General features: G+C 40.0%; 1 protein-coding gene across 1 annotated transcript in view; it reads left to right on the top strand.

Moving 5' to 3' along the window:
- Window positions 1-26,146, top strand: part of HIVEP1 (HIVEP zinc finger 1) — a gene marked incomplete at both ends in the record, with an annotated part of 134,921 nt that extends 108,775 nt beyond the window's left edge. Inside the window, 3 exons of the mRNA XM_079712756.1 lie at window positions 4,108-4,209; window positions 22,897-23,408; window positions 24,986-26,146. Coding sequence (XP_079568882.1) covers window positions 4,108-4,209; window positions 22,897-23,408; window positions 24,986-26,146 — 1,775 coding nt within the window. The remainder of the gene's footprint in view (window positions 1-4,107; window positions 4,210-22,896; window positions 23,409-24,985) is intronic.
- Between the last annotated feature and the right edge of the window lie 406 nt (window positions 26,147-26,552).

Here is a 26,552-nt window from a genome sequence, read left to right as displayed (position 1 = left end):
TTCATGTAATGTAATTATTTATTATCTAATTTTACTCATGCATAGCCATTTCTTTTTCTTTCCCATGAAGCTTTTTTACTGAAGTACTGTTGAATATCAGCTTCAAAAAATTTCTGAATTTTGTACTATTTAATGTTTGTGGAACTCAGAACTAGTAATTAAAATTATATTTAGTACCATTTCTGTATTCTTTATATGTTTTTATTTAAATTGTAAGCCTTTATTGTAGTTAAGGTAATTTTACTCTCTACAAATTTCCTGTGACATATAATGAATAAATACACTATTATAAAACGTTTGCTTTCTCCATTAGGTTCCTTGTTTATGAATCATTATACAAAAATTTCTTGCTTGAGACTTTAATTTCATATACCACCCTTTAGAAAGTAAGAATCTCACAAATACAAAGCAATATAATCATAAAATTATTTGTCTGAAAGGACAAAATCTGTGAAAAATATTTAATCAATTTTTTATAGAGCTACATTATTTTTATCCCTTTTCAGTTAACATTTGCTTTTTTTTCTGATTATATTGGTTGTCTTTGCAGTTTTTGTTTTAAAGATTGATCAACTCTTTAGCAAAATTTATTCTATATTTTGGCCAGTATTTATTGGCATTTAAGGAGTATGTAGCAACTAAATAGCTTCAAATTAGCTCTCCTTAAATGCCAGTAAAACCTGAAACAAGAATGATGGGGGAAAAAACAAAGCTGTTCTGCAGATAGCCTTGAATATTTCTAAAGTTTCAAGAAATCATAAGTCAGAAGGAACCCGAATTCTGTCATTCTTAGGTTGTGGTATAGAACCTTCTTCTGGAAATGGAGGGTGCATTTCAGGATGATTTTCCTGATCTTGTGTGAAGGCTTTGATAGGATTAAGTGCTTTGATCTTTTAACCCAACTTACTGCTTTTACACTGGTTTTGATCCTATGATTAAGAAACGTCCGTCTGTTGAATAATTTCCAGTGTGAGACCAGGAGACCAGTGATAGGCCAATATTACAAATGAAACATTACCAGTTACAGAATGATGTTACCAAATAAAAGAGGATCCAGGTATAATGTGAAGTGGGTGTTTCTCAAAAGAAGGAGGCAAAGGAATCAGGATATTTTATAAAGTAAGGGCAAAGAAAGGAAGGAAAACTTTGATATGGAAAACAAATGAAACTACAGAGATTTCTTGGCAAAGAAAAATATTATGAATCATCAAGTATTAATCCTAATGAAATAACTCAAGCCAGCATCATGTAAAATATTAGATAAATGTTTGTTAAATGGTGGACAGGGCATAATGATCTTTGAAGAGTGAGCAGTATATGTTAGCAGTTTTCATGTCTTTCATTTCTCAAATATGCTGGATACCTGAATTTACATTAGATTTTTTGTTTTGTCAGATAATTCATTGGAATTATGTGATAAATATTTATTTGAAGAAAGCTACCCTAGCTAAGCAGACTGGTGAAGAAAATATTAGAAATTCAGTATTTCCCTATTCTCGGCATGGCAGTTCTCTTTTTTATGGTCGCTTCCTTGTAGAAGTCTACCTTTTATGAATATATGTCAAACAGATTCCATAGTACCTTGTAAAGGTAGCTAAATAATAAAAGAAAGACTTGTTTTTAGATTAGGCTGTAAATTTTGCCCTACTCTGATTTACTTTGTTGTCCCATTCTTGAATGTGTCCGGTTATTAACAGAAGGTAATAGTGATGTAATGGCATGCTATATAAATAGGAGTATGCAAAGATAGCATGGTACTATCAAAGGAATGATCTGTCCTCCTAGAAATTGATGCTTCTGATGGTAATGCTTGTAAATCTGTACTTCATCATTTGTCCTCTTGGTTTATTTTATGAATGCATTTTCAAAATAATTTTAATTGATTTGTTTTCACTATTCTGCTTTAAAGGTCAGTCAGCTCAGTCAGTGAGCTTGCATCTCTGCAGGATTTAGTTCCATTTATATCACAGAAAGCTGGACTTTATATGTAGCTATAGGAGCCCAGAAACAAAATCTCTCATGCTTTCCAGAGGATTTATATTAATGTTTATTAAATCTGTTGAAAAATTTATCTGTTAAGTTAAGGCACAGCCTTGCTAGGGGATATTTGCGTTTCAATGTGCATATTTTGCACATTGAAATGCAAATTGTTTTATTTTAAATTATTTAAGAAGTTGGTTAATAATAAGTAATAGCTCAAGTTATGAGAAAATATGCTTATTAAAAACTCATATTCCCAAATTTGCCTAGTTACAATTATACCTTAACTTCTCAGAGAGCAAATGACCTCCATGGCTGTCTATTTAGGGAACAAAAGCATTTTGAAAGAACTATTAGTGGACCTTGTGATTTGGTTTATAATATTGTCATCATACTAGAAAGTGTTTTGACTAATAAGTGGAAATTTCAGCCACAATAAGATGGGAAAACTATTTTTCATAGCTTCTAATGTGAAAAATTTGAAGCATACAGAAAAGTAGATATTTGCGTAATGAACACCAGTATGCCCATCACATTTTAATAATTGTTAATAATTTGCCATATTTGCTTCATATTTTATTTTTAAAGTGTATTTAAGGTAAATGTCAGACATGGCCAAGTCATTTAAGCCGGGCGTTATCTCTAGAATCACAGAGGTCAAGGTTTGCTGGATCTTAGACATTATCTGGTCCGTGCCCTCTCTTACACTTGAACCCCTTAAGCACTAAGCTCTGGGATGCTGTGCATACTAACTAGTGCAAGAATTGGCCTAAACGGGTGTGACCAGTCCCACGGGCTTAGTGCAATTTTAGTGAAGGTGAGGCTCCATAAATAGTGCAATTTTGCAGGTCTTTCAGCTACTGCAGACTCAAATCTGGACCAATGATTCAAACATTTTTAGCTCTTCTGAGGTTTATTCTGAAACACTGATTTGCCCTGCTCGCCAAACTCAGCATTTAGATTTTATTTTCAAAAGAAACGATTTTCCCTTATTGGCAATTTTGTGTGTGTGGCATTATCTACTCAAGCTGCATGGTATCCTCAAGAGAATTTGAGCTCTCCCCCTGCATTAAGGATCACTTGGGGCCAGCATGCCCCATGGTTCCCAGTTAATCTGGTGATACTTACAGAGGTGTACACCAGCTGCCAGAGAAAACACACCTCTAGGGATACTATTATGAGACTTGCAGTCAGTATGGTGAAGTAAAATTAATGTAGGAAATTCTTTCTCTTGTTCCAAACACACAGAAATACTATTTATAGTACAACAACCAACTGTAGTTTTAAATAGATAGCCAAGCTTGAAATTTAGAAAGGAAGACTCCCAACCACCAAAAATAAGGAAACTCCAAACTAGCATGGTGAACAGATATTAAAAAAAAAAAAAAAAAAAAAAAAGTCCATAGGGACATCAAGCCAGATATGCCCACAGGTCTGGAGTTCAATGCTTGTCCTGGAATGGCTTCTGAGGCCTCTGAAATAAGCATGGCTCTCCTGTCCAGTGACTTTGGACCATGTGGGGAAAAAGCTGCCTGCTAAAAAGCAAAACCCTATACCTGTGCCATGCCAAAAAAAGCCCCACAAACTGATCCAGAATTAGTGTAATGAAACTGTTAAGGTCCCAGGCAGAAGCAATTGGAAGGCTGACCCATAGAGATGTGTCTACAACCCAGGGTACTTAAGACTCCATGGAAACCAATCTTGCTAAAGATAAGTTTACAATAAAAACTAAAAAATGTGCAAGGAAATAAAGTACTATGAGGGAAAACCAGCGCACACAACTGGTGGAGAATTCAGAAACCACAGATCATAGTGCAATCTGAAGGGGACTTTAAGTGTATATAAAATGTTTTAAGAAATAAATAAGGACTAGAGAATAGTAACCATAAGGCAAAAGTAGACATTATCAAAGTTGAGGAGGCAGATTTGAAAAAGAGATTATTCCTAATAACAAGGTTATTACAGCATATAGATACCAGTATTATTTTTTGAGCAAGTTTTAATCATTGGAATTGTATAACCACAGTCTGTACTTTCACTTGAAATAGGAATGGAATTTGCCAGTGTTGACAAATGCAATAGCAAAATAATACTATGTAAGCTTAGTAAACATTCTTTTCCCTTAAGGAAATCTGACAAAACACATGAAGTCCAAGACACATAGCAAGAAATGTGTGGATTTAGGCGTCTCAGTAGGTTTAATAGATGAACAAGATACAGAAGAATCAGGTAAGGCTTTATTCCATATTTTTCATAAATGCTATTTACAATGTACTCCTTTTTTTCTTTGCATCCATACTCTTCTTTCCATTCCCACTGATACTGCTCAGTTCCTACTTTCATCACCTCTTATTTATACTATGTGATAGACTCCTAATCCGTTTTCTCACCTTTCCTCTGTCTTCCTTCCTTTGCATCTGTCCCCACTGATGTTCAGTTAATCTTCCTGAAGCATGTGTCTGATCATACTGTTCCTCTGCTGCAGGTCTTCCATTGGTTTCCATTTTCCTACCAAATAGGATATGAGCTACTTGACCTCAAGTAATTCCTCAGAATCCTTTATCATCTGATGCCTGCCTGCTTCTTCCCCTTTACCCCTCATCTCTCTCTTTCACCTGCCCTAATGCTTGAATTTCCTGCTTACATGACACTGATCCGGCTCTCCGCCTATAAAGCCCTCACCCTCAATCCCCACACAAACGTGGCTCCCCATCTGCATTGGTCAAAATCTTATTTTCCTTCAAGATCCAGCTCAAATCCACTGCCGTCATGAAGCCTTCTCTGATTTTCCCTTCCCACACCACTTGCGGGAAGCAATTTTCCCCTTTTCTCAACACCTGTAATATTTTAGAGTTCACTCTGAGAGTAATGAATCCCTTTCTGCCATAACTTTTTTTTATTATTTACATGCTTCCTCCCTTACCTCTTTGCTGATTCTCAAGCGTGTCATGAGTAGAACTGATGCCTGAGTAATATTCGCTGCGCCCGCAGCCCTCAGCGCAGTGCCTTGTTCATGGCAGCTGCTCTGGAAATAGTTGGGGAATAAAACATTTGTTTGCTTCCCCAAATTGTTTATTATTTTGAAAAAGGTTAACTGGTTGTTTTCTTAACGATGTTAACTCAACAAGTAGAAGTATTTATCTCTAACCAATTTTGAGGGGAAATTAAGCTGTTCATCTGTTCTGACTAGTCAGACAATAGAATTATTTTTTTGTAAGACTTTTTGTTTTAACCCAAGAATTTATCAACAAGAGATAAGTTTAAAAAAAAAAAGTTGTCCTATTTCTTTTTTGAAAAACACCCTAAATTAAACATTTACCTGCTTGCTATGTTTTAGTTAGTATGTACTAGTTTGATGTAGAAAAAAGTTCCAAAGAGAAAATGGTGAGGACATCTTTGAAAATACAGGTAAAAAAAAAGCAAATGCTTTTCATTCCACCTGACAACCAGTAACACACTAAATGAATCAGCCTGAATTTGTTTCTAAATATGCAAGAGAAGTGACTCACATCTTAAGTGCTACAGTTGATAGGATTTCATATTTTAAGCACAAGGAGAGTATTGCCTTTAACTTGAATTTTGGGAAATAAGTGGATGTATTATTAGTAGAAGGAAAATATAATCATAACAAACTTAGGACAATAAGGAGGTTTTTAGTGCTTTATAGACACTTTGTTGCTCTGATACATATTGGGGATGGCAGTACCAGGATTTGAAAGTATATATCAAATTAACATATGTGTAACTTTTTTGTCCTAGGAACATGTATTAAAAACTGATTTTTGAACGGCTAGGAATTGAGTTCTGTGTTGATGTCTTTGTATAAAGACACACATTTAATAAAATTAATTAATTTACTTCTAATGTAAATAGTCTGTTTGATTTATTTTCTGCTCTTAGTAGTCATGCAGTAAATTAGCTACCGTAACTATTTAAGTGAAAAAAAAATCCCTCTTTATTATTTATTTGCTTTATTGCTATTACGCTGAGCAATTCAGAATTAAAAAGCTAGGAAAAATGAATAACGCTTTCAGTGAGTATATTTGTTACCCAGAGACTTTTAGAAAAGGCACGAGGTAGAGGTTATAATATGAAATACTAATTTCTGAAAAATGTATAAACGTTAAAAGCATTATTATTATAATATATACTCTTAGGTATTTTACTTCTTTAAGAAGATGAGTCTTATAAAAATTAAGTAAAATGTAGAATCTTCTGAACGGTCAAGGGAAGGTAGTGTTTATATCCCAAATTTACATAGGAGAATTAAGTGTAGTTTCCATTAATTATCATGCATCGTTTAGATTGGCCAGCTGACTGATGGACTTACGTATCTATCCATTCATTTTTGTTATTTCTCACCTGATTCCAGAAACACTTGAAGCAGTTCTTAGACTATAACTCAAACTTGATAGCCTAATTCCCAATTCAGATGAGATCCTCTGATAAAACTCTAGGTAGTTTTACCTGTTTTTTCTGTGTGTTTTTTTTTTTAATTACTGTACTTATCAGTAGTATACTCAAAAGTGTTTTCACGGTTTTAATTGAATAGTAAATTATAGCACATAGGTGGATTCTGCCAAGTGCTATGTCATACCTCATAGTCCTTTATAATATGCCAACAAAATATATTCCTCCACTTTTGCTTTATTATAGGCTTGGAATGTAGGCATAAATGTGGCAAACATTGTTTCAAACAAATGGTCTTGTTTTCCCTTTATTATTGTCTTTGGTGCTTTTAAAAATATTTTGAGATGTTTTTTAAAAATACAGAAAGCTTACAGAGAGTTTTATTACATGCACTCATGTATTCACACCAGAGTTGGGGATTACAAATATTTTCTCACATTTGCTTCAAGTCTTTTTCATAAATTGTGTTTTTGAAAATTGTATTTTCATAAATTTGTATTTTTGGGAAAAAAACAAGCCAAGTAAGGCATCACACATTAGGTGCAGTAGCCCTAACTCACCCCTGCCCGTCACACCCCCTCCCAGAGGCAAAGACTAATTGCACTTGGGGGTTTTCTTTCAATTCATTTAACATACATGTGTATATCCACACATAGCATGTGGTTTTGTTTAAGTTTGTATTCCAGATTTGCATGAACAGTACCACCTTGTATGTAGATACCTAGAAAATTAATTTTGCTTTATGATTTTAAATTGTTGTCTAGGATAATTTCTATTTCTGCACATCCTTAACCATACCTGATGCTACATGCATTTTAGTTTGGGGCCACCTTGATGGATGAGAGTCTGCTGTCTTTACTTATATTTTCTTGATTGCTATCCTAAGTTTGGATCTTGTTATTCTTTGGGAAGAAGTTTCACTCGATTAAACTGATGGAAGTTAAAGATGGGATCTTGCTTAGCAATTCTTTAGATGTCTCTGTTTTTAGAGAGGAAAGCGCAGAAGCCCACAGTGTGATGCTGCGTGTCCGCAGGGTGTCCTGTTTTCTAGTCCAACGCCAGCCTAGAATATTCTAGGCATTCTTTTTTCACTCTCCTTTCCTGGATCCTCCTCATCTCCCCAGCCTCTAAATGCAGTGCCCAGAGCTGCGGTCTCTAATCTCTCATCTCTTCTGTCTGTGCTCCCTCCCCAGGTAGCCTCGTGCAGTCTTCCGACTTTAAATACCATCTATATGCTGATGATTCCCATATCCGCTCCAGACTTGCATGTCCATCTTTCTACTCACCATCTCCACTTGGATGTCTCATAGGCATCTAGAGTGTGACGTGCCCCAAACTCCTGGTTTCCCCCTTATGTGACTCTAGGAAGCACGCTTCCCTGAAGTCCTTCTCCCATCCTTCCAGCTGCTGGACCAAAAACCTTGAAGTCGTACTTGGTGTCCTTTGGCTCCAATCCACCAGTAGAACCTTTGGCTCTTCCTTCAAAATGTACTCGGCAACCTACCGCTTTGAACCACCTGTTCCTCCCAGCCCTGGTCAGAGCTATCATCACGTCTTCTAAGTTGCTTGCAGCAGCCCCTCACTGGTCTCCGTGGTTCAGCCCCTGCCTCTTTACAGCCTGCTTTCAACACAGCAGCCAAAGTGGTTTCTACAAGTTACATCACTGCCTTGCTTAAAACCCTCCATCGGTTTCCTGTCTCGTTCGGAGCCGTGGTCTGTGTCCCCTGCGAGCACCACGCCTCTGGAACTCAGCTCCACTCCCGCCTCCCCTGCCCCTCAGCTGCAACCACCCTGATCGCCTGGCTTGGTGGCCAGCACACCCAGCTGGCCGCTGTCCAGGGCCTTTTCTCTTTTCCTCCCTTTGGAATGCCCTCCACCAGGTGCTGCAGGACACCCCATCACCTCTCAGTGCTCTTGTGCTCAGATGTCACCTCACCAGTGACGCCTTCCTGAAGCTCCCTAGAGGAGAGAGCACCTCGCCCTCTTACTGCCAGCATGACTCCTGCCCCCGACCTGCTTTATCTTTCCGTATAGCACTTACAGCCACTTACAACTTACAGATGAGTGTGTGTATTTATTATCTGTTCCTTTCAACTAGAAAATAGAACATAAGGACGGCGATCTCCCTGTGGTCACTGCTGTATCGCCAGCACGTGCTGGGATTGTGGCTAGCAGCGAATCATAGATAGTAGTAAATAGTTGTAGATTGAATGGATGACTGGAAAAAAATGACCTATAATCTGTCAGGAAATCATTCAATATTGTTGTTTTTAGAATATGATATACTAGTTTTCCATTAAATTCCTTCACTACAATTCAACGGTAGCTGTAATACAATATTTAATGCCTTTACCTATGAATAGCGTTTACATGATTTGTCCGTGGTCGATACAGGAATTTTCAAAGGGATGATGGCCATTCATTTGTTAATTTCTTATTTATTGGTTATTAGATCAGAAGACTAGAAGATATTTTAAGTTATCCTGACGATTCCATTTTTTCATCCTCAGTAATGATCTGTGCAGATTGATAAATATCCATTCCGTTTTTCAGTGGTTCCAGAGAAGAAGAGTTTATTCTCTTTGTGACTGATTATTTATTTAGCACCGCAGCAGCTGTCTAGTGTGCCCACAGTCACTGCCCTCAGGAGCTCCTTGCCTGTGGCTGTGATGTTGAGACCTTGGAGTGAGCTCAGACTTGGCAGGGTTCACTCCTCAAGGCTGGGATCTGGGAAGGACAGTGTCGGCCTCGTCTGGAACAGAAGGATGACTAAGGGTATCCCAGGAGAACGAAAAGAGGGAAATATATCAAAATATAATTGTCCATATATTGCTTTGTTTGAAAAAGTATTGATGAGGGGGTGGGGTAAAGGAGGGCAAGCATTCTGGACCGAGGGAGTTGTTGAGCAAAGCCCAGAGGTTGGGAGGGGGGAACAGGGCATCAGGAGTATAAATGGGGCAGGATGAGAGGGTTGGGCAGGGCGCTGGGGGACAGGGCCTACTATGCAGGGGAGTTTTAGCACCTTCCTTTAAGAAAGTCTGAGGGATTTTTTTTTTTTCTTGTATCATCTAAAGGAATTTAAAGCCACTACCTCTTTAGTCCCATATACATCTGACTTTTAATCTGGATTATTTTCTCAAATGTTTTTTAAACAAGTAAACAACAAATAGTAGGCTTTTAATTTGTGTCCCCAGGAATTTTCATTGCTGAGCTTTTGTTTGTTTTTTCTTTCTGCAGCTGCTGTTTTATTTTGTAGTGGGAATTTAGACAATAATGACTAAAAGAAGCATGATTTCTTTAAGTGGTTAGTCCCATTCAGCAGCAACAATAATAAATAATGCCATAGAGCAAAAATCTTTTGGGGGGGACTCCCCTGGTGGTCCAGTGGCTAAGACTCTGCGCTCCCAGTGCAGGGGGCCCGGGTTTGATCCCTGGTCGGGGAACTAGGTCCCACATGCCACAGCTAAGAGTTCGCATGCCACAACTAAAGATCCCATGTGCTGCAACTAAGACCCGGTGCAGCTAAATAAATAAATAAATACTTAAAAAAAATTATTTTCTGAAAGGGTGTTTTTATAAACAAAGTACCTCAAGGTTTCAGCATCCCTCATTCTCTACCAGCTGGAGTTTACAGGTTTGGGTGGAAAGTCTGGTACGATTTTTCCCTTGTGACACCAATTTTGTATGTATATATGTATAATGACTCATTTAGAAATCTTGCTCCTCATTTATTAAATTAGGGAGCATTATTTCTCCTGGAATTCATTTCTACTCTGAAATTTCTACTCAGCAGCACCAAGGTGTAGAACTTTGCCCATAGACTAGACTATCATAAAAGATAAGGACTTGATTTTTTCCTACCTTAGTGTTTCCGTGTATGTTTTAAAACCATGCCCTTATCAGCTCCATAAGGGTGTTGCACGGAGTAGTGGCGTGTGTTATGAAGTGTTTCATTTCACTATCAATTTAATTTTCCAAGGAAAAATACAAATTATTAGCCATATAGTAGTAGTAGAAGAAGTGACTAACTTTAAAAAAAATAGGAGGGAGAATAAATATTTTCAGCTATCATAGTTTTAATCTTTGAGGTGTACATCTGCTCATAGAAGGAAGCTTGGGGTCCAGAAGCTGGTCAGTGCCAAGTGATCTGACATGCTGGGTTCTCCCTCCCCCTGCTTCCTCCCTGCTCGTAGGAGTTTCCCGCCTCCCTGATCACACCTGGAAGCCTCCGCCTTCTCAGGGATCAGGCTCATGGCAGCGGTTCCTTCTGAGACTTCAGCCGCCAGCTCGAGATGGCTGCCTGATAGTGTATTCCCTATTTTCCTGGCCCAACAAATGAAAATAAGTGATGAAATTGCATCGTGTAATGTAGGGTCTTTCCACACATAACTTGCTGTCTTTTCCCTTTAATGATGAACAGTTTTTCAAGTGCTTTTGTGGCATCCTGGGGTCGTACTATCATTTCTCATACTCTTAATCTAATGTAACTCTGGTGTTAAGCCCACTGCACAGTGCACTGCTAGAAACCACACTGGGATTCCATTTGCTGCGTGTCTACATAAAAATTCAGGAAAATGCTAAGGTTTGGCCAGCAGTTAGGTGTCACAGCAGTTTCTTACCTGTGTCCCAAAAGGTAGTGATTCCAGTGGCTCTTCCGATGCCTTTCATTTTGACCTCATGGCTGCATTTATCCAGGGACGTGACTGATCTACTATATGAAATATGCAAATATGAGATTACTGAGTAAGCTCTTATCAGCAGAATCTCCTTTGTCACCTAGGCTTTCCTAAACACAATTGAAGTTTCTCACTTAATTATGCAACTAGATTGCAGATGGCCACCAAATAATGGTGATTAAAGAAAAATAAGTAGCCAAGTTCAGGAGCCACGTGTCTCTCGGGAAACCAGTACACTGACGCATCGTCTTGATCAATATGAAAATCTGTGACATAAGTCTTCTCTAGATACTGAATAAAATTCTTAAGTTTTGATAGCCACCTTCATATTTCACATTGACAGTGGGGCAGTCCTGTCAGAAGTGGAGTCCTACAGCACCTTAGGAAGGACTGTTCAATTCAGCACATGTGTATGAAAGTCACATATACCTAAACAGCCAGTGCTAACAGGATATGCAAGAACTTGCTCCAGATATTTACACCTTGATTATCTCAGACATCTGGGAAATGGGGTAAACATTTTAAAGAAAAAAACCCCAGAAGGATATTATTTGGACGCCCTGATTCTAAATGCCAGGATTTGCAGAATAGCAACCAGAAACCTAAGGATAGTGTTTCTAAGGTTTATAGGAGAAATTAGGGGGCTTGGTCGTTTGATCTTTTCTGTAGCACATACATAATCATCAAGAAATATCATCTCTGAGCTTTCATTTATTCAACAAAATCTGTTAAAGGCTCTCCAAAGGCCAGTGTTACTACAGAGTATCCCCCCCATATTTATTTTTGGAAAATCATTACCATTCGGTAATGTCTTGGTCAGCTTCTGGTTTTCTGGGAAATGTCCAAGTCTTTTTGTTCTATGTTCATATTTAATTTTTCCTTAATATTTGCCTTGTTTTGTTTTTCATCAAAGGTTTACTGTAGATTTATTTCTACTTATCTACAGTATTTCTTTTCCTGGTATTATCTTCAATCTTTTTCTTTTTTTGAATGTCCTAAACCTGTTTTCTACTCTCTACCAGCTTGATACTCTGAATGTCATTCACCAGCAGAATGTGCATGTTCCCTGGTTGATAGAGTGCTTATTAAAGGTCAGCGTGAAGATGCTGTGATGAAGGAGCAAAGACCCCTGATTTTTTTATTCTTTACTACCCTTAAAACAGTGGGCTGTAGGCTGCCCTTTTTTTTTTTTTCTTTTTGCAGTATGCAGGCCTCTCACTGTTGTAGCCTCTCCCGTTGCGGAGCACAGGCTCAGCGGCCATGGCTCACGGGTCCAGCTGCTCCACGGCATGTGGGATCTTCCCGGACCGGGGCACGAACCCGCGTCCCCTGCATCGGCAGGTGGACGCTCAACCACTGCGCCACCAGGGAAGCCCCAAGCCCATTTTATCCTTCAGCAGATGAATTCTTGTTCTAATTTTCAAATGGAGTAAATTTAGAGATGTTGGGAAACATTTATTTTGAATTAAGCAGAGGGGACTATAAATTTATCTAAGGCAGCCATTAAAATTTGGACATTTGACATCTCAAAGAAGTTTCCGTGTAGTTTAAAACTAGCAACTCAAGCTGTAGATATAGTAGGTGTTCATGAAAAGTCTAATCCCTCCAGCCAGCTGCACATGTCCCTGTATTCTTGCCATGCAAAACTATATAGTCTCAGGAATTTTGTCCCTGTGTTCTTGGGGTATTAGTACTTTTTCTTTTTCACCTTTTGTGTCAAAAATCATGCTGCTGGCTATTTGCGTTTCATGCCTTGATCCGAAGACTGTTTTTGTCAACAGACTGCTCGGAATGTTAACATGTGCCCTCCACTGCCAGGCTGGGAGAACCATTCAGTGTGGCAAGGTGCAACTGGAAGCACTGTTACCGCTGGAGGTTAAGTACTTAGGATGATGCGTGTAAGAGGATGGCATTAGATCACAGGATTGAAAACCTGTATCACATTTACCCTTAAAATAAACTTAATGAATTTTTCTAAATGAAGTGCTTTCAAAATGAAACCTGTGGAATATGTTTTTGTCACTGGATGTTTACAGAAAACATTATTAGTTCTTTTAAGAGAAACTTCCACGCACAATAATAAGAAACCATGATAGGTCTTGGGACTTAAAGAAGTGTGTACGTCGTTAATGAACAATGCAGATACCACTGCCTTTTGGTTTACTGCCTAAAGTTAACAAACGTTAAACCCTGGCTCATTATATTGTTAAGATGAAAACATAGTTTAATAAAAACCCCAAACAAAAACCCATTACTGCAGTAGTTGCATGCTTTAAAAGACTTTTTCCCCAGGTTTCCCTTGTTTGTCTGGATTTCAGAGTAATTTTTCTAAACATGAGGAAACCAAAAGCAGACAAATTACAGCAGCAGCAGAATGTTGAAGAGGGAGGTGCTGCTGACCTCCCAGGGGAGCCTGTCTGAGGGAGGCCCCACCTTGCTCGGCCAGCAGGGGTCACTGTCGGGCAGCGATGGGAGGGCAGCCTGCGGTTCATCCAACTGAAATCAGATTTTGAAACACATCTTTAGGGAAGTGGTTTGACACAAATTACTCTTGGAAAACAATATTGCTGCATTGTTTACCTTCTTTTTCCCTCATGAATTTAAATTCACAGAAAATAGAAGAATTCATTTTACACATATGTAAAATTGTACTGAGTAGTAGAAATTTTTATTTATAAGGAGTTGGGAATGTATCTAGGAGGAGAGAAATTAAATAGAAATTTTATAGGCCATTTGTTTATGAATTTGTTAAGTAAGTATGTGTTCCTTATACCTGTTCTAGGTCCTTGGGGGATGCAGAGGGGTGAGCTACAGCCTTCACCCTGCTGGAATAGTACGGTCTACATTGTACAAACCAAGGAAGGAACAATTGTCATAGAGTATATCTTACTGGAGTAATGACAAGGCTCCTAAATACAAAAAAAACCTGTTTCCAAATTCTGACTTTGATGCTTTCCAGCTGTATTTAAGTCTCTTAAATTCCTGTGTAAAATGAGTTTGGTATCAGCTCTGTCACGAGTGGCTGTTAGGTTTAAACATAATGAGTAAAATGTTGGCAAACTTTTTCTGTAAAGGGCCTGATAATCAGTATTTTAGGCTTTGTGGGCCACACAGTCTCTGGCATGACAACTAAACTTTGTGAGTGTGGCAGGAAAGCTGCCCTAGACAGTATGTAAATGATGGGCCTGGCTGTGTTCCAGTAAAACTTTATTTAAAAGAACAGGTGGGAGCCGCGTGAGGCCAGCAACTATGGTCTGACAGCCCCTGGTACAATAGGAACTCAGTGCAGTACGCCATTGTAGTTACTATGCTCAGTAACAGGCTGTAGCAAAACGAGCAGTATCACAAAGTCCAAAATGGCAAGTTCTGGAGTAGTTAACAAGTCTGTGTTCTTGACCTTGCTGACTTGTGGTCATGGGCAGGTCACTTTTCCTTTCTGGGTCTTCTACCCTGCACAACTTCTGACCGGATAGTAACAGTCTTCTTTGGGGGTAGGGGTTAAGGGGACAGGGCAGTAATACGAAAGGACTTTTCTTAGCATGAATCCAGAGAGCAGAGGTGTCTGGGCTTTGTTTTGGTGCTGTGGATATTTAAAAGGATGCCATTGTCTTAGGTTCATTTAAGTTATCCGTTGTATCTTGTTCCGGTCACTCTAGAATATCCACCCTGTTTAACAAATATGTAATGACCCAAAATTCATTTTCAGGTTCCCAAACTTTGACAGGGGTCTTCCTCTTCAGGAGTTTTATGACCCAATGCACGTAGAGAGGTAAACATTATTCAGTCCTTATCTTGGGGAAGGAAAACTACAGAACGAAATCCCAGCTCTTCTCAAGTCCTCTGTGAGCTGTAGGCATGTGGCTCTGTCCAGGGACACCAGCCTGTGTGTCCTCCCACCCATAATACTGCAAACCTTGGTCTGAAGTATGGGATGATCAAGGCCAAAGAACATTAAAATGGAGCCAAGTACTTTTACCCCCTTCCCCATTAAAAAGCGTATGGTATTATTTATAAATCCTTCTCATAAATTGCATACACTGAAATTTTATATCTGTACATAAAATAAAAAACTTTAAAGATTTATAGTATAACTAATTATTCTTAAACTTCCATACTTGCTGTAAAATACAGTGTATTTGTTGTGAAGTTAAAAAGGTTATTAGTTTACATTTTCCTTGGGGATTGTATTTTATATGTTCTACTCTTCATAACGAAGTAATTACTTGAAGCTTTTAATGTCTGTACCTGTAAATATTCAACTCACTCATGCATATTTATAAGCTAGGTTATTGACTGTAGTTCATTGTTGACCTTCTTTCAGATCGTTCTGTGGTTAGGTTTTTATAATATGATATCTGAATGTGGAGACCTGGGTTTAAATCTTGGCTCTGACACTTCTGAGCTGCGGGCTTCACACTTTAAAGTAATGAACTGCTTTTTAAAATTTTTTAAAAAATCATTGTCTGATAAAAAGTCAGGTCCTTAATTAGTCCTTGTTTTAGTTATGATCAGATAGCACTGGTCTGTCTGTAGTACTAAGCTGGGTTCTCTCGCAGTCTCGATGGCTAGAACCAGAGTAGAGGCATTCAGGCATCATACATACAACCGAATAAGAACTGCACAATAGGTACAAGATACAAGGTAAGAATAGTGTTAGGTGCCAGATATTTAAAGAGTGTGTGTGTGTGCGCGTGTGTGTGTGTGTGTGTGTTAGGATGTATTTTGGAGAAATTACCTGTGCCTTTAAATTAAACAAGAGAAGTGTTGGAATTTGTTTCAATTAATAGTTTCCTATTAAATAGTGGGAAAGAAAAAAATGGCTTGTCAGAAAGAGAAGTCTTGATGAGTATAATGAGAACAGCAGGGAGATGGAGATTGTGCAGGCTTATCTGAATGAGACAGAATATTGGTGTCAATAGAGTAAAATAAAGGTCCTGGAGCGTTGGCAAATAGGTTTTTTCTTAATGTCATTTTTTAAAAGATTATTTTGGTCTTTGTAGAAAGCTGAAAAACTAGTGGAGAGAGTTCCTGTATATTCTTTACCCAGCCTCCCCTGTGCTAGCATCTTACATAACCAAGAACATTTGTCAACACTAAGAAATTAACCGCAGCTCAGGATTGCTAACTAAAGCATAGGACTTACCAGTTTTTCCCCTGATGTCCTTTTCCTGTCCCAGGCTGTCCTTCAGGATCCCACATCACACTTAGTCGTCGTGGCTCCTCCAGCGTGTCCCTCAGTCTTTCCTGTCTTTCATGACCTTGACATTTATAGAGAGTACTGATCAGTTATTTTGTAGAATGTTCTCAATTTGGGGTTTTCTGATATATGCTCACAGCTGGATTGAGGTTATACATGATTGGGGAGGCGCCATAGGGTGGTTATGCTTTTCTTAGTGCGTCATGTTGGGGGTACAGTATGCCAGTATGTATTACTGGTCATGGTAACCTTCTTTACTTGGCTAAGGTGATGTCTGCCAGGACTAGCTACTGTAAACTTACTGTTGTTCCCTTTATAAATATTAAATATTTGCAGAGATACTTTTAAACTATGCAGATAACCTATTTATGCATTGATGGATCTTGCCTGTGGTAAGTATTGCCATGGTGTTCTAATTTATTAATTAGAATTTTTCTGCAAGGAAAAGTTACCATTTCTCCATTAGTTCATTCATCCATTCATTCATTTACATCAGTATGGACTCAAGGTTGTGTATTTTATTCTTTGGGTTATAATCCAGTTATTTATTGTGTAGCTCAAGTTTTCATTGACCGTTGGGAGCTCTTTGAGATTTGTTCCTGTGCCCTTTCAACATGCTGATGCTTTTTTTTTCTTTAAGTGGTTCCTTACTTTTTTTTTTAATTTTTATTTTATTTATTCATTTATTTTTGGCTGTGTTGGGTCTTGCTGCGCCCGGGCTTTCCCTAGATGTGGTGAGCGGGGGCTCCTCTTCGTTGCGGTGCGCAGGCTTCTCATTGCGGTGGCTTCTCTTGTTGCGGAGCATGGGCTCTAGGTGTGTGGGCTCCAGTAGTTGTGGCATGCGGGCTCAGTAGTTGTGGCTTATATGCTCTAGAGCACAGGCTCAGTAGTTGTGGCACACGGGCTTAGTTGCTCCTAGGCATGTGGGATCTTCCTGGACCAGGGCTCGAACCCATGTCCCCTGCATTGGCAGGCGGATTCTTAACCACTGTGCCACCAGGGAATCCCAGTTCCTTACTTTTTGACACCCAAGATGTTCCAGCCATGGAATTCACCATTTCCCCCACTTTACTGGAGAATGGTATTTAGGAACCAAGATCTAGCCACTAGGTGGTGTGTTTCTGGCTACTAACCTGTCACTGCTTCTAGCCCCTCTCGTTGGATAGAGCTGGGAAATATGCATATTTATGCTAACTCGTACATATACGTACATCTGTGTTTATTTCTGTATCTGTGTATGTGTACGCGCGCACACACACACACACACACAAATGAGAACATGAGTCCATACTGATAATTCCAGTTCCAGTCCAGTCCCACAGAGTTTATTTTAGCCTGCTCCATTTCCTTTTTTTTTTTCTTTCACCAACAGTGAGAAACCTCCTCCTCATCTACAGTATGTTCACTTATTTGTTCAACTCTAGCATACCAATAAACTAGTTCCAGAAATGCTGACCCACCTGTGAAAAACAGGTTTACAATAGCATAGTGTCTGTGTGCAGCTCTTTTTGTCTTTAGCCTTCACATTGTCTGGTCAGAACCCCCTTTGCCAGGGTTACCTAGGTCATGGTTGTGGAGTTCATTTGTACTCAGCCATCTGTCTCAGCTTGCATTTCATCTTAGATTTTCACCACATCCTGGTTAGTTGTGTTTGTATTTACACACCCTACAATTCACCTTAGGGTGCACAGTTCTGTGGTTTTCGACAAATGTGTACAATCATGTGTCCAGCCCCACAGTTCCACAGAGAACGGTTCCATCACCCCAAAATTCCTCTGCACCACTTCTGTATAGACACCTCCCCCCCGCACCCAACAGCCCCTAGCAGCCACTGATCTCTTTTCCTCCCTGTATTCGTACGTTTTCCAGAGGGTCATATGAAAGGAATCAGAATAAGGGGCTTTGGGGGTCTGGCTTCTTTCACTTAGCAGAATACATGTGAATTTGTCCATGTTTTTATGGGCGTCAGTAGTTCATTCCTCTCTATTGCTGAGTAGTACTCCGTTGTATTGATGTGCCATAGCTTCGTAGCCACTGGCCACTTGAAAGACACCTCTATTATTTCCTTTCTGCTCCTTGCTTTCGGTTTAGTTTGATTGTCTTTTTCTAATTTCTAAAGCTGAGAACTTAGATTATTTATTTGAGACCTTTCTTCTTTTCTAATAGAAGTGTTGGATACAATAAATTTCCCACTAACCACTGCTTTAGCTGCATCCCATAAATTTTGAATGTTATATTTTGGTTTTTATGCAGTTCAAAATATTTCTAACTTTTCTTTGAGACTTTCATTTCTGACTCATGGATTATTTAGAAATGTGTTATTTAATTCTGAAATATTGGGGGATTGTTCAGATATCTTCCAGTAACTGATTTCTAGGTTATTCTGTTTTCAAGCAAAAACATAAGTATGATTTCTATTCATTGAAATTTGTCAAGGTTGGCTTTGTAGCTCAGAATGTACATGCTGGTGAATGTTCCATGTACACTTACAAGGAAAGCAGATTCTGCTCTTTGGGTGGAACATAACTGTTACTAGGTCTGGTTGGTTGACAGTATTTTTCAAGTGTTCTGTGTTCCTACTGATTTTCTATATACTTGTTTCATCAATTACTGAGAGTAGAGTGTTGAAGTCTTCAGCTGCAATTGTGGATTTGTTTATTGCTTTTTTGTTTTAGCCTCATTTATTTTGAAGCTCTGGTTTCATTGCTACACATTTAGGATTATTGTATGTTTGTGGAAAGGTAACCCTTTTATCATTATGTAATGTTCCTGTTCATCCTTGATAATATTCCTTGTTTTGATGTCTGCTTTGTCTGATATTAGCATATAGTTTTTTCAGCTGTATTTTAGTTAATTTTTAAAGGTATATCTTTCTACAAACTTTACTTTCAATCTATTATGTCTTTATATTTAAAATGGATTTCTCATCCATAATATATACTCGGGACTTGCTTTTTTACCCAGTCTAGCAGTCTCTCTCTTTAAATTCATGTGTTAGACCCTTCCTTTTTTTTTTAAATTTTTCATGTAGTTAGAATAAAATCTATCATCATGCCAGCTGTTTCCTATTTGCTTCATTTTTTCCTTCCTTTTATGCCTTAATTAAGCATTTTTATGGTTCTGTTTTTCTCCTCTGTTGACTTATTTGTGTCTTTTAAGAAAATTTAGTCATCTGCCTTCAAATAAGATTCCATTACTTTACATGTAGTGTAAAGACTTTATGTAACAGTGTGTTCACAGTTCCTCCTTTTTATCCTTTGTGCTATTATTGTCATACCATCTACATTTACACATGCTCTAAACATATAGTACATTTTTACTACTGTAGACATTAAATTATCTTTTAGAACGAGCAATTAAAATTTTTTTTTAATTTTTATCTTCATTTATTGTATTGCCATTGCTTTTCTTTTTTTGGGGGTAAATATGAGATCCCATCTGATACCATATTCTCTGTGCCTAAAGAGCTTCCTTTAACATTTATCGTCAAGTAGATGTGCTGGCAGTGGATCTCCTCAGTTTTTGTTTTCTAAGAAAGTTTGTACTTCTCTTTCATCTTTGAAAATTATTTTCAATGAGCATAGAACATAGAATTCTGGGGTTTTTTGGTTTGGCTTTTTCTTTTTTTTTTTTTTTTTTTTTTCCTTATCATTGTTACTCTGGTTTTCATTGCTAGCATTTCTTTTTTTTTTTTTCATAGTTTCATTTCACAGATGAAATTCCCGCTTGGTAGTATATATTGTTCACCTTTCTCATTAGAGCCTTTAACATATTGGTCAATTATTTTAAATTCTCTGAAAGTTCTAACATCTGTATCATATCTGACTGGTTTCAATTGCTTTTCCTCTTCTGCGTATGTTTTTTCTTGCCTTTTTGTATGCCTTGTTATTTTTGTTGAAAGCTAGACATCTTGCGTAAGACAGTAGAGACTAATGTGAATGGTTTTTATGCCTAGCAAGGCCCTTTGTGGGGGAGTTAGAGCCTTTCTAATCAAGAGTTGGACTGGGTTGGAGAGATTTGTTGTTGTTAAGGCTACCATCAGAGCAACAGAGCCTTCAGATTCCTATGGAGCCACTTCTTGTTTAGGGTGAGGGTTGGATTACAAGAGAAATGCTTGTTCCATTCCAGTTTTAGGTGTTTCCTTTGTGCTGTGCCTCAGAGAGGGTGCTCTAAACATTCTATTCTTCTCCTGGTCCTCTTCCAGCAGTATTTTGCTGTTACCTCTCATTTCAAGCTCCTTAACTTGGCATTAGGGGGTGAAGAGGAGGATGGGATGCCACCTCTGTTCTGATGCAGCCTCAGCCTTCTACATGCACCATGTTCTCAGGTTTCTGGACTGTGGCCCTCTTGTTCTCCTTCCCTAGCTCAGCTGTTGTGGTGGACTCAGCTGGCAACCTTGTCCCTCCTTAAGGAGTAGCGTTGTGTTTTTTCTGTTATTCATTCCCTTTCCCTACTGCAGTAAGTATTCACCAAAGTTCCCAAGGGCAGCAGTGCTTGTTGCCCTCCTCTTCACAGGACAAAGTGTTTGTTCCCTAGTGGAGAGAGGGGAGATGGACCTAGGGGGAGTTCCTTGCCCCTCCTAAATGCTGCTCCTCTCCCCCAGATCTGGACCACAGTGGATACTTAGTGCTCTTTTCTGTGAGTGCTTGAATGGTGTTCATGACATAGAGCCTGCAAGAGAATGTAGCCCCAGAGGAGTCACACGGCCCTCCCAGCCCACGCTTGGCTCTAACCAGTCTGTCAACCATTTAGTTGACCTCCCCCGACCCGTGTCCTGCTGCATCTGCCCCAGATGACACAAGCATGCGTCTCCTCTCTTCCTACAGACACTGTCTCTAGAGTTTGGGTTGTTTGATTGCCTGGGACTTCAACCTTATGATGGGTTTAAGGAAAGCCATAAATTTAAAGTTAGGCCTGTTATTTAAAAAAAAAAAAAAAGAAGAAGAAGTAATAGCTTTTACGATAAAGCAAGTCTCACCCTAGTCAGGCTTTGTGGCAGGGTTGGCCTCTGATGAAATCAGCCTCCCTCTCCAGTAACCTGTTCCCTCTCGTCAGTCATCCGGTTTCTTCTGTTTTGTTTTGATTTTTTTTACTTTCTCCTTTGAAAGAAAATTTTTTTCTCATATTAAAATCTCTAAAAATACATCTGATTCAGCATTCATGTGGCAAATTCAAAATATATGGGGGGTGACTCTCTAATTTTAGCATTTCAAACATCAGACAAGGTATCAGAGAGGGATCTGTTAGGCAGGAGGCAGGGCATCTACCCAGAAATCACCCATTCCACGTCCAGCATGGGCATCTGGTGGGATCCAATAGATTGGTGTTATTTTATGTACGATTTTACAGCAGAATAGTAGAACCCATAAATTAAAAGACATGAAATCACATATTAAAGGAATCTAAATGTATATGTTTTCTGTTTGAATGTTTTAATTATAAAAGTAACATGCTTGAGATAAAAAAAAACATAAAAGTTCTAGTCTGTTCTATCTCCTAGAAATTATCATCCTCAAATGTGTTGGTGTTGATGCTTCAAGACTTTTCTCTAAGAACTTATCTTTGTGATACAGAAAGAGTAGTAAACTCCATTTGGAAAACCCAGGAAATATACCTATTAATTATTTCTGTTTACATTTTTTTCTCTTCAAAAAGAACATATAAATGCAGACTTTATCACAGCTAAGTTGAACTTGGTCTGATGCCTTCTTTATTATAGCTCGGTGACAATGAATTGGGGTAGAGATTTTGCCTTCCTCCTCCATTTAACTTTTTAAACTTTATTAGCTTTCTAAGGGAAAGTACCTCTAATTTGGCAAGATTTTGAACAGATAAGGATTTAAATCCGATTTCACATGAGCTTATGAGATATTTGAAACTATTCCCTGGATTATCTTGAATATTCCTTGTTAAACATAGTCTCACATGACATTATAAGGCTGATATTAATGACTTTTAATTAATGTTCCCCTTCCTGTGAGAAGTGGGTTGAGTCATTACAGAAAAAAAATGATGGGAAAATTTAGTACCTTTCTCAGTTTAAAAAAAAAATGGACAAGGATTAAATATTACAGAATATTACTACTCAGAGGACGGTGGAAATATGCCTAAGCTACTGTTCAAATATAAAGGAAAATTATTCTGTTTGCAAATATGAAATACCATCATTTTTTTGGTTTTGTTTTCATTTGTTCAATAAAAGGGAGGTACAAACAAGTAGATAGAGAAAAAGAGCTCAGAAAAAGAGTAGCAGTGAACTCTTTGTTAATTTTCTTTATATAGTTCAGTTTTCTTTTGCAGGTTTTACGAGTATAATATTTGAGGCCTTTATTTCTGGTTTTCGTTGTGTATCACCCTCTGCCTGTCTGCTCCCGCGAGGTTCATTTCACGTTCTGCATCCTTAACAAGCCTCCCTGGCCACGCCCCACTCTGTTGGCGCCTCACTCCTCTGATTCCTGCTGCACAGACTGACCTCCCCATGTCATTCTCCTCGACTAAACTGTAGCCTCTTTATGGGTAGAGCCCTTGCCTTGAACATTCCTCACGGTATTGCCAAGCTTATAAAAAAGAAAAGGCTGCATTCGACCACTTGCAAAACATTCTGTAACGTACTCTCCCGGTTGTTTTTATCAGATGAAAAACAGAGATTCAGTTACGAGCGGTCTGGATATGATCTTGAAGAATCCGATGGCCCAGATGAGGACGAGAACGAGAACGAAGACGAGGATGAAGACAGCCAGGCCGAGTCGGTCCTGTCGGCGGCCCCCTCGGCCACGGCCAGCCCGCAGCGCCTTCCGGCTAGAAGCAGCCTCCAGGACTGTCGGGGTGCTGACGAGGACGTCAGGATTCCTGATTGCTTTTCTGGGGGACACACGGACCCGATGGATGTTCTCCCGAGAGCGTTGCCCACCAAGATGACCGTGCTTAGCACAGTGCAGTCAGACTACGGCGGGAAGCCGGGGTCTCCAGTAAGGACCAGGCAGCGGGCTGTGGGGGACGAAGGTGAGGCAGCCGCTTCTGGAGAATCTGCCAGGTCACCCGAGGCTGCGCCCAGGTCCCCGTGTCACCAGATGTCTGTGGACTACCCGGAATCCGAAGAGATCCTGGGAAGTTCTGTGGCAGGAAAGGCTGCTGCTTTAACACAGGTAATAACTTGGTGGTTTTCTTTTCGTTTAACCTACTTAATATGGGGAACCTAATGACCTAAGCAGTCAGTGCACTTAAATTACTCATTTACAGCTAAGTCAGTTTCTTTAACCTTATTTTTTTGTTTGATTTAAGGCCAGAGGACATTTATGTCCTTTGGATTCTTGTTAGGTATTTTAGTCAGAGTTCGTATATTGTATTATAAGTCTGTAAAAGAACCAGTATATTTACAGTATACTCATTTGTTATTATTTGGTTTTTTTAAAAAAAAATCTTGGAATAAAAAATATGTGTGTGCCAACAGAGACTGTGAGTCTTGGGACCTACGTATTCCACGGCTTCCTCTGAGATGATCTTCCACTGGCATCGATGTGATGGATTTGCACTAAATTATCTGAACATTTTGCATTTTGTCCCTGTTAGCAGGCAGCTACCAGTTTCCATGGCAAAGTTAATGTGACCCAAAAAACATATTAAGAAGTTCACTTTGCTTGAATGATCAAATTGCTGTGACAGCTTAGGAAAGCTTCCTGCCCAAGAACTAGCTCAGGGCCAGACTCAGGCCTTGGGAAAGTCACCCTCCATGTGTGCTGTGAATCATTTCCTGCTCTTACAAACCCTAATGGGCTTGTGAGGAATCCGTTCTTCTCTCTCATTGACAGTTCTCTTACCTCTGGTATGGATTGATAATTGTAATAGGATTTATTTCTAAATGCGGCAGATTTTGGTTTGCTGGTTAACACTGGAGAAAACTAAAAAGACTGTGAAAAGATTGGATTTCTGTAGCCTGTCCTACGTTAATATAATTTAATTAAATTACGTTCCTATTTAAGTAACATTAATTAAATTAATATATACATTAATGTAGTTCCATAATACGGATATATCAAGAAAAAGCTAATATTTATATGATAATCTTGGGTGGAAGGGAGGATTGGTGAGATTTATCCCTTCTACTAACATTTCATTACTCTCACATTAGTCACCTGTGCTCTAACCTTCTCTATCCCCAAATCTCTCACACACCTGCCAATGGCTGGAAATCTGGTTTTCAGTAGACATTTCATACACTTAGAATAAATGAACAAATGAAAACTGCAGACCTTTTCGTTAATGGCAGCTCTTTATTTCATAAATGAAGAGTCCTCCAGTTAATTTTTCTCCCTGAGTCGATACTCATAGCCAACTAATATTTCAGAATTTCTCAATAACTCCTAATCTCTAAAATAGGGTGGAGCTGGTGGTGCCAGCAATAATAAAAACAACAACAATGGAAGAAGAATTATGGCCCCCTCTCAGGGTTAATTTCAGTATAACTGAGATGATATCCAGGAAATTTGTTTGAAAAATGTAAAGTTGCTGACCTTTGTAAAGAGATGAAGAGTGTAATAGGTTTTACGTTGGAAATTTATTGTTTAAATCAAAATACAACTTTTAGCAAGCTTATCATTTTTATAAAATACCAGTGTACATACTTTTACCTCAGGAGGAATAGACTTTACAGGAGCTAAAACTTTTAGCTCAGTGACTAATAAGGAAGCTCTGCCATCAAGGACCATTCCGTCTTGTCTTTTAGGGCCCATCATCCGTGAGCCTTCCTCCTCGGGGCATTGAGCGCAGCCCTCAGCCGGGAGGGGCACCTCCTTGCACGACCTCGCCTCGGCCGGGCGCTCAGGAGCCGAAGCAGCAAGTCACTCTCCATCCGCCTCCAGGCCTGCCTTCTCCCCAGACGCATCTGTTCAGCCACCTTCCTCTGCATTCCCAGCTGCAGTCAAGGACACCGTACCATATGCTTCCGGTCGGGGGGATCCAGGCGGTCCCTGCCGGCCTCACATACTCCACGTTCGTACCCATCCAAGCTGGGCCAGTGCAACTCACGATCCCCGCTGTCAACGTCATTCACAGAACTGTGGGCACCCCCGGGGACTTGACCGCCGAGGTGTCCGGCGCTACCAGCCCCTCCGGAGTGGCTGAATTGAGCAGCGTGGTGCCCTGTATTCCCATTGGCCAAATCCGCGTGCCAGGCCTGCAGAACCCGAGTCCGCCGGCCTTGCAGCCCCTGCCGGCACTGAGCATGGAGACCGTCAACATTTTAGGCCTGGCCAGTGCGAACCTCGGCCCGCAGGTGCGCCCGCCCGGGCTCGCTCTGAACGCCGCCGTGGGGCTGCAGGTGGTGACGGCCAACCCTTCCTCCCAGAGCGGCCCCGTCCCCCCGGCGCCCATCCCGGGCCTCCAGATCCTGAACATCGCCTTGCCCACGCTGATCCCCTCCGTCGGCCAGGTCACCTTGGACGCCCAGGGAGCCCCCGAGAGGCCTGCTCCCCCAAACAGAGCCCGGGAGGCGCCGCCCAAGCAGCCCTCGGCCGCCGGTGCGCACCCGGGCGGCGGGAGCGCGTCGCCGCAGGGCTCGCCCCGAGTCCCGCGGGAAAATGCACCGAAGGGTCTAGATCCACCTGCCCCGGCCAGAGACTACGCCGGGCGGGACGGCTCCAGTCGCCCGGACGCGGGGACGGCCGCCTCCGGGAATCACCCGAAGCCCCGGCACGAACTCCCTGCCGCTCCGGGCAAACCAGCATCCGGGCCCCCGCCGTCCGGCCGGCAGCCTCGCCCCCTGGACCGGGAGGGACCCTCGGCCCGGCCCCCGGCCACGCCCCCGGCCCCGGCCCGGAGGCAGGCCGCGCAGTTCAGCGATGTGAGCAGCGACGAGGACGAGGACAGGCTCGTGATCGCAACCTAGGGGCGTTTTATTTGGGGGTTTGGGGGTTTGTTTGGTTTTTGGTTTTCTGGATTTTTTTTTTTTATAGAACACTTACAGGTTTCTTTGAAAACCCTCCTTTCCTTAAAGCACATTTTTCTGACATAAACTCATGACTAATCTTTGTGCAATCATGAACTTTTGACCAATAATCGTTGTTTTGTGTCAGCTCCAGCCATTTTTGTACATGTTGTATAGACAATTGTGCCTTTTAGGAGTTTTATGTTGAGAGACTGTACAGATTGTTGAATATCTATATACATAAAATATATATTATATATGTATATGAAAACCAGGTAGTTATTTGTGTTTAGCAAAAAAACCTGTCAAATAAATCCAATGATTAAATTATATGTTGCACTGTTAAATATAAATTTTTATGGCTGTG

The sequence above is a fragment of the Hyperoodon ampullatus genome (assembly GCF_949752795.1).
Source record: "Hyperoodon ampullatus genome assembly, chromosome: 10".
Classification (NCBI taxonomy): Eukaryota; Metazoa; Chordata; class Mammalia; order Artiodactyla; family Ziphiidae; genus Hyperoodon; species Hyperoodon ampullatus.
Note: the sequence above shows the minus strand (reverse complement) of the source record. Positions and strands in the feature narration are given on the sequence as shown.